Source organism: Cyprinodon variegatus, unplaced genomic scaffold, assembly GCF_000732505.1.
Source record: "Cyprinodon variegatus isolate N-32 unplaced genomic scaffold, C_variegatus-1.0 Scaffold21, whole genome shotgun sequence".
In the NCBI taxonomy this organism is placed as follows: domain Eukaryota; kingdom Metazoa; phylum Chordata; class Actinopteri; order Cyprinodontiformes; family Cyprinodontidae; genus Cyprinodon; species Cyprinodon variegatus.
Genome location: NW_015150474.1, coordinates 804,934 through 814,178, shown reverse-complemented (window position 1 = coordinate 814,178; position 9,245 = coordinate 804,934). Strand labels below are relative to the sequence as shown.

The following is a 9,245-nucleotide window of genomic DNA, read 5'->3' as shown; positions in this document are numbered from 1 at the left end:
TTGGAGATCAACATAATTTTGAGGCAGACAAAACTCAAGTTGTGCTTTTATAGTAAAGCACTTATTTAAATTTAAACATAACCTATCGTTAAAAAAATGTAATACAAATCTGAGACCTGCCCATTGATCCCACCAGTGCATCCAATCTAAACAGTGTTAACAACCAATCTAATTAGCAACAGTCTCCTAAACAACCGAATGCAATCTAAAAGGGCACCGACATACAGAAAACAAAAGCAAATGTGTGTAAAGACATTCAGAGTAAAAGTACTTTTGAAGACACTGTCGGTTGGCCATTAATAAAAGCAAATAACAACAGTGTGAACACTAAGCAGGCAACACAAGCTTGGTAACACTAGCTGCAGTGAAAACTAATCCGCTGGTTATAGAAAGAGAAGTGAAAGAAAAATTTGCCCTATCTATTCTCAACACCTCAGGCTGCTGGTGAGTCATCTCTCTCACAAGAACATTCAGCGTAGCTAGAAACTGAGTCAGAAAAAAAGGGAGAAAAAAAAAACACACACACAAAAAAAAACGAAAAAACAAGCCTAATCTGCTGCACGACATAGCAAAACCTAAATGTTAATAGTTCTAGCTACTTTTGGTTGTGTTCGCGACGGATAACCCTAACTAGGCCAAAATAATATGTTCTATATAATGGTAGATAAACAGCAGAACAGTCAACTAGGATAATATCTTGAACAATCATTTTCAAATCAAACCATCCATTGCCATATTGGGCCTGCAACCCCAACATCAGTCCTCCAACTCCCGCTGCCCTGTGGCACACTATAAATCTAAAAGAATCCCATATGTGTATCAAATGCCAGAAAGCTATTCTCAAACCTTCATCAAAGCCACATATTGAGAGGATCTTAATTCAAACCACAAGCATTCAGTAAATTAAAACCTTACGCTTGCCATTACAAAAAGAGGAACCACGAAATTTAACTGCAGCGGCATCTCTGCTCGCCTTTGATGTGAAAATAGTCCCATAGGACCGAGCCGTGTAGCTGTGGGGGAAAAAAATAGTCTATATATCTTTTGATGCTACTCGGGAATGATCAACCACCACACTGAGATGGTGGCCCGTTTACTGCTGTAAAAAGTTATAAAACAGAGCTCCATCTGAGGCTGATACAAGTAGAGTTAAACAATCCCAGATAAACATCCTATCATAGACAAGTAGATCATGCTAAAATAAGAACAAAACTCATTTGAGTAACAGATGTCTTGCAATTTGATAGATCAAAAATTTTTAGTAACCAATCAAATCTACCTCCAGCACTAAGCATAGTCACAGTGTATGAGAGAATGTGTTCAGACATTTAGGGAATAGATATGAAATACAGGCTAACACACTTTGATCATATGTCAAATCTTGGCAAGGCTGTAAATTGAATACCATTATCAAGTTTTTTTTTTTTTTTTTTTTTTTTTACTTCCCTAATCCAGGATCAGACCATATCTTTTTCCACCAACAAAGGCACGGCAAATGTTTCTATCCAGATAAATACACAAGAGTGTGTATGTGAGGCACATGCACAGAAACGGCATCCTCTTTTCAAAGCATTTGGAAACCTAAAGACAGAAGGTTTAGGATTTACATCTGTGCCCTTTTATGTCTGTTGCCCAACAGGATAGAGCCATCTTAGCACAGCTGCAGCAAAGGGCTCCCAACAAGGTCCACCCTTCATGCTACCACATGCATCTTAACTGAAAACAATATCCACAATTCAGCCACTTGGTATTAAAAGCACTTCTTAAATGCATTAAGATATGCTATGTGAACATCAGAAGCCCTCCTGGACAAAGAAACACAGACAAATTCCCAGCTATGTGGATGCCGTGATGCACACACACAGCTAAATCACAAGTCCATATGTGCACAGACTACACAGACTTTATTATTGTTCATCTTTCAAGGAACAAACTTTCTTATTAATCTACAAACATGTGTCACTTAATGCATGCTCCTAAAATACTTGAAGAGGAAATGAAAATAACTAGAAGGAAGTGCCTTAGGTTTAAAATACAGAGGATCCAAGCCCTAATCTGACCATGGGAATCCAGAGTCCGTCACGATGCAAGGCGTTTCATTTTGATTTCCTGTCTCAACCACAAACATCACAAGTTGTCTCTATATACAGATAAAAAAACGAATACATAGACTAGCTCGAGAGATTATCAATAAAATACCAGACTGGAGTTTACAGATTACAAGTGTGAACCTTTAGGAGGTAAAAAAAGGTACTCGCAGCTTTCCGGCTCATTCTAAACAATTCTAAACAACTTCGGGTTTGTCAAATGAAACATTTTTAAGCCACGTTGATAAGAACCAACACTTCCGCAAAAGAAAACAGAAGCAAAACCAAAAGACCTTTTGTTCAGCTAAAAAGATATTAAAGACTACAAGACCTAGTGAAGATATAAAAAAAACCTGAAGTTTCAAAACGACTACCACCTTTCTTAATTCCACTGTCAGAAATTAAATAATTTTTGTGAGTTGGAGGAAAAAGCGCCACATAGGGTTTTCTCTAATTAACCCAGTGTTGTCCCTCCCCCACTTATTTCTGTAGAAGGCTGAAAGAATGGTATACTTTCATCATGCTTAAAAGAAATATATATATTGCTCATCATGAAAAACAGACTGTCACTGGGCAGAAATCCCTCACTATTATCAAGCAACATCTTTTAACAACCACAATTAGCAAATTACTGGCACTGTCTCAAGTCAAGAATGGCTATCCATGAGCCTAGCCTGATTAACTGAAGGTTGTTAATAGCCATGCCATGGTTTTTCCCATCTGATAGAGATAGGACTATAAAATGACACCATTTGCAAGAACTATAAAAAAATATGGCTTGACAGGTTTTTGAGAGAAAGAAAGTAATAAAACCTCATCTCCAGTTATGTTTTGAAGCATTCAGGCAAAACCTTTATCTGATTTCATACTAAAATTAAAAAGTGCAGCAAAGTGAAGTTTTTACAACCCGTTTTCTTATTATTTTTCTTTAAATGCTACGTTACTGTGAAAGTGGGGCATTTTTCACAAAGCTCATCTCAAACTGGCCAAAAACTAATGGAAGCTGTATCTAAGAAACTGCCATACCCTCAAAATATATGATTAAAAGAGCTAAGAAACTATTCAGGTTAATAGGCGGGCGAGAGAATAGAAGTAATAACTCAAACCATAAAGCACTCAAAAAGCTGAAGGAGCCATCTAAGCTCGTTGTTTTCAGACACGATAGGGGTTGTTTGGGTAGGATGTTTTTGGGAAGCTCTGCAAAAAGGAAAGAGGGAAAAACAGCTCTCGAGTGATAAGATCAAGACACCCACATTGGCTGACAGAACATTGCGCTTTTAACTCCATCATACAAAAAGGAAGCTGACAGAGAAAGGAGATACAGAGGATCACCTGACTGGAAAAAGACAAAATGGCAGGAATCTCAAAAAATGAGGCCATAGCCCGTGCGTGTCCCACAGAGGTACGACATTCACAAAGAAAAATTCATAATGGTAAGTAAACTCTCAACAACATCAGTTTGAAGCTGCAGACTGACTCTTCACACGTCTAACAGATGGAATGCAGAATCTCACAAGGCATTATGAGCTCTTGTCATTTCAGCTTTGTGAACACCGCTGCAGCAAAGGCAAGTAACATGTTTCTTAAAAAAAAAAAAAAAAAAAAAAGCCATGCTGTGCATTTACACAACAGCTTAATTCCCTGACCACCTTCAAGACAAAACTACCCTAGGGCCCTCTTTGCTTTTATCAATTAACAAATATTTTTTTTGAAACACAAAAACCTTACAGGACAACTTTCCTGTTGTGTGAAAACTGAAAAATATTTTAGAAAAGCACAAGGCAGCCAACCATGCAGCCGTAAGGCATCAAAGAGTCATGGTGAAGCATGACGAATGCCAAACTTAGGAATCAACACACAAAAGAAAGTTAAACAGAGGCATAAGTAGTCTTGAGCTCCATAAAGCACAGGTTTTTAGGTTGATTTTTAAGTACGGAATTATGTCAGAGAAGAAGCTTGGAGACGCAACAAGCCAGCACATGACAGAGAGATTTCACACCACATCTAGGCCAGTTTACAAGAATCTGGTAAAAAAAAAAACTTGAAATCTGTCTACACAATTCCTGCCCCTGGTTGCAATGGCATTGTTATCCTGATGTTTAAAGTCACATGAAGACACACTGCTCACAATTGTGTCATTAAAATACCCTGCTTTATATCAGTGAGCTATACAGTGGTCATACCAGTCCTACTTTTCTCCACTTGTGAAGCTTTAGAAGCCCTACAGAAATGGAGCTGTTAAAAACATTATTGTGGGGATACCAGAAGCCCTACCTTCTACACTGTCTGTGTTAGTGTTTCCATATTTCGCCAGGCTGTTTGAGTCCAAAAAGTCACTTCGAGCTAATTTTACAGATGTGATGAATGGAAGAAAAGATAAAACACTAATATACAGTCCAACATTTTCTTATTCAACTGGCTTAGATATGGAGGAAACGGGTAATTGCAGTAAAAGCTAACTGAGACCAGTAATTAAAACACTGTGAAATGTTAAGCCATCAGGGGGCACTTGACTTGTAACTTCCAGGTTTAGCCCTTCTAAAGGCTGCTGACAACACTCCATTGTCGCAAAATTAAACAGTCTCCCTCTGTGTTTTTTTAATCTAACAGCAGACCACTTTTGACCGGCAGATTGAGTAGTTATGGAGTTAGTTGGAAAGACAAGGCCACATTCTACCCTCTAGATGAAATCCTTTTACCTAATAAAAAAATATTTTTTTTTTATCTTGGTTAGCTCTTGTGTTTAAGGGGAACTCAGACAGCCATAAAGAAGTGCTCTAGGTCATATGACATTAAGCAATACATCGGAGCATCTCAACTAACAATGACGAGTTTCTGAGCAGGGAAGCCTGCACATTGATACGCTAATATTTTTTTTCCGATTCCCCCCCCCTACTTATTAGCTTCTTAACATCCACCCAATCACCGGTACACCGTTTTGCATATTCACATTAAACACAGCAGTACGCTTGAAAAGAACACCGGTTAAACTTTTACCAATAAAGACATGTTAAACATCCCTAGAAATCTTAAAATCACCACAATTCAACCACCCCGTTCATTTTACGGACACCATTAGCAACAAAGCACAATTAATAAAGATACAGCAGCGTATTAAAGCAGAATTTAAAAATAAAGCTTTGACGTAATACCCTTCAATCGATCCCGAGGCCGTATTATAAATCCAATCTTAGATTGTTTATATTCCATTTGTCCATAAGGGGTCACAGATAAAAAGTAATCTAGCATATTCATAATTAAAACATTCCATGATGAGAAAATCGCCACATAAAATCAGTTTTTTACCATCAGAATACTCCCATCCTTATAGCTAGTGCTAACCATCTTGATAATTACCCTTGCTTTCACATACATTTCAGGTTGATGTTTAGTACAAGGTTTTATTTAATATTATTAAGCCCTGTCTTCTCCACTGTATATATGGTCACCATGTCTTTAGCTATGTGCAAAGCGACTGTGCTCCTTTACTCTCATATGCAGTGCTTTTCGCAAACGTTTAGGCTACGGATGGCTGTTTTTTTAGCTGAGGTTTGTTGATTTGTTCGGGATTGTTCGTCCAAGAGAGAGTGGCATTTTTTTTAATATTCTGCTGGAGGCCTCTGTTTAAGATGCTGAAAAAGGTTTGTGCTGCTGCTGCCTTTAGGCAAATGTTGCAGCGTGGGGGTTCTTGCTCCACATCTGTTGCAGCAAACACAAACCAGTTCCAAACAACGGATGATTTTATTCCTTTTTTTCAGGATTTACTTCCCATTCTCACCGGTAGCCATGATGTGGCAACTGCACCGTGAGAATAATACTTCAGCTACGGAAGCTCCGGGGAGCCAAAATTTTGACGCTATACAATCTCGCATGTCGCCGCCTCATTTGGAGCCTTGAGTATATAAAAAAAACAAAAAAAAAACATGTCTTTTTAGAGTGACTCTTCGTGCAGTGCCACCACAGGCCAGGGGGATAAGAGGTGGATCCAAAGGTTTGCTTTGGTTTGGCAAAGTGCTTTGTAAAATAAAATCTGCACCAGGGGAAAATGGTAACAATGACGCCAATCGACTATCAGGTGTGAAAAAAGACCTAAATCTCCCTGTGCAGTCACTGACTGAAGAAGAAAGCTACCGGGGCACATAATAGAAATGAGTAAGAGTTGAACACAGATTTTTTTTAAACTAACAAACAAAAAAGGCATGTTTTAATTATGTCTGTAAGTAATTACAGCTTTGTTTGATGACCAACATTAACTCAAGGATTCTAAGAATATTAGAGAGGCGGTTATAAATTAATCTAAATCATCCAAGATACAAAACTACACAAAAACAATGGCAGTAACCTCAATGTCCAAATCTAAAAAGCGGAAACTTAATGATGTCCTAGCTGTTTTTCTAACAGCTAAAACGAGGCATACATAATTTCTTAAATTGTGGTCTTCAAAGATATAAAGACAATCTATCATCCGTCTTCTCCTTTCATTCCCATGAATCATACAACTGGCCAAAAGGTTGTGGAATCATAGCAACAATGTTTGAATCAGTTTATCTTCTTCGCTGCCGCCATCATGCAGCGTGGAACAAACCAAGCACTGTAGTTTAAAACCCACTGATAATACATAAGCCCACGGCATAAATTCCCAAAGTGGGGGCTTCGGATCCTTGATATTTGCCTAAGATGGGTCAAATTTTACGCTTGTGTTTAATTCCTTTTTCCCCTGCAGACAAATGCAATGAGACCTGTTAGCTCGTCTAGCAAAATCAACCCTTAAATACCTAGATAAATATACATAAACAGCCTTCAAAATTTAGGTCACATGTGCTAAAGGCTCAGTTTTACCATGAATAAATAGCCAATAATACAAAAATATGCTTGAATGGCATGTTACATTAGATCACATACTTCAAGGACAAAACATAATGCACTAAATTAGTCAGCACTACAAAGGATTGGGAGAAGAAATGGGTGTGTTTCAGTAATCACATCAGGACAATGTAAATGGCTGTAAAGGACATCTCACTTCCTCTGTGACAAAAAAACATCATCGGAGTAAGAGAAAGGTATTATATGTCACAATAGTCCACATGTATAAAATAAAGGCAAGCTTTTGTGCTTACAGCAAACCGAACAGGATCTACCCCCCCAAAAAAATGCAATCAATTCAGCGATCGCCGGTGCAATGCGAAACAGTGTACAGTGCTGTGAATGGGCAGGCAGGTACTTTATGAATGGAGGAGATCATGTGACCGCACCACCTCCCAAAGCAGATATTTCTCACTGACTGTCAACAAGCGCTTACATTAGGGTGGGGGGGGGGATCAGCCTTGTTAAAAAATATCAAAACGTGATCATAAATCGTGTGTAGCGCACAATGGGCACGGCATGTACACATTACCGTAGTATCGGGTTTTTTGGTGGCGAAAGATGGGGCGTGAATGTTACAGTTTTACTGCGTTTTTTTATGAATGGGAACCGTCATATGTAAATATGTGTGATTGAGAAAAAAAGCCATCTTCTGCTCTTTTCAAAACCCCGACGACGATGAATAAGTCGATTGCGATTCAAAGATAGGCTCGATTTAAAAACAAGGATTAAATGCAGGATATAAATCAACTGAAAGGGATCGAAATCATGGCGGACAGCAGCTGTCTACACACAGATCCACACGGTCAATATAACGCTGTAGATTGTCAAAATATCTACATTTTTATTTTAAAAAACTAGATTATGAATACATACATGTAAAAAGTGGCGATCGGTATATATATTTTACTATATACATAATAAAAACAAATTAAACATACATTTCTCTGTCTTACTGAATCAAACTGACTGAAATATGGAGGCCTGATATACATTATCCCATCAAAGATCACGTCAGATGTGTCAAAACAAGATGAATAAAAGGGATTGCATTATTTTCAGATGTGCTACTGTTATGGTTATAACAAAACTGACATTGATCTACAAGTAACGAATGAACAATTAGAAGTCACATTTAATATATTAAAGGTAAGAGAAAATGCTGGAATACCAGCGCAGTATAATCAGAAATATTATTGGGACAGTGAATAAAAGCACACACTGTTATTATAAGTAATCCGAACAGTTATTTTAGATTCATTCGTGTGCGTAAAAGTCAATATAATTAAACATTTGTAGATATTAATGTGAGAAGTACTCACTCGTTGTTTGGATTTGTTGAATCTTCACTCATTTTTCCTCACGAGGATCCAAATCCTAGCAATAGCATCGACGGCGCAGTGACGGCGGGATAAAATACCACAAAAATCACCATTTTCCTTCATAAAACGAAGAACCCCCCTATTAAGGATGACGGGAAAACAATGTACAAAGAGGGGGCATGCCTAACCGAGCGTCCCCGCGAACGCCGAGTGAAAGCTAGCTTAGCTCTGTTGGCAGGGACTAGTGTAGAGCAGCGAGGAGGAATGACAGCCGTTGATTCATTTTATCCTCCCTGGAAGTAAAACCCGACCATAACAAATGAGCCAGCGGCACCATTCTCCTTTAGCGAACACACAACAGATTCCCCGCTATGCAAAAAAAAAATGTTTATAGATCCTCAAAAAGAAAAAAAAGCTGAAGTCGCCGTAGACTTTAACGTTTTAGCAGGTCATTTACGTCGAGCATCCATTCGTCCAACTTCAGCTCCAGGACGACACTTTAAAAGCGCCGTGCAGCTTCGGCTCCCCGTCAACGTGTCCGAGAATTCTGCAGTAAAGGCATCCGAAGCCCATAAAAAAAAGTAAGGATACTGACTGTTTCAGTATGCAAACATAGGGAGAAAAGAAACATGAAGGTATGAAATTCCCAGGAAAAGTTGGTGGACATCTGCTTTAATCGAACTCCATTTTCAACTCGGGGAAGGAGGGGGCGGTAAGAGGGGGGATGAAGCATCGGAAAACTGGGCGGATGTGTTGACCCTCTCTCGACAGAAAACGTAACCTTCCGCGACGTATTAAAAACAACTTAACTTTGCAAGCAAAATTCCAGTTAGCACACAGTAGGTTCTGATTTATTAAAAACTAACAGCACTTTTAAAATACGCCCTTTGCATCATTATGTAGGGAATTGGCTAATGTCGATGTACGGGGGGAACAACTAAAGTAGTCCCAAAACTTCCCAAAAAGAAGTTTC

At 38.6% G+C, this 9,245-nt stretch overlaps 1 protein-coding gene across 1 annotated transcript in view; it reads right to left on the bottom strand.

Annotated features, from left to right (window-relative positions):
• Positions 1-8,979, bottom strand: part of spred1 (sprouty-related, EVH1 domain containing 1) — a 43,166-nt gene extending 34,187 nt beyond the window's left edge. Inside the window, exon 1 of the mRNA XM_015390698.1 lies at positions 8,273-8,979. Coding sequence (XP_015246184.1) covers positions 8,273-8,304 — 32 coding nt within the window. The 5' untranslated portion in view covers positions 8,305-8,979. The remainder of the gene's footprint in view (positions 1-8,272) is intronic.
• Positions 8,980-9,245: the final 266 nt, after the last annotated feature.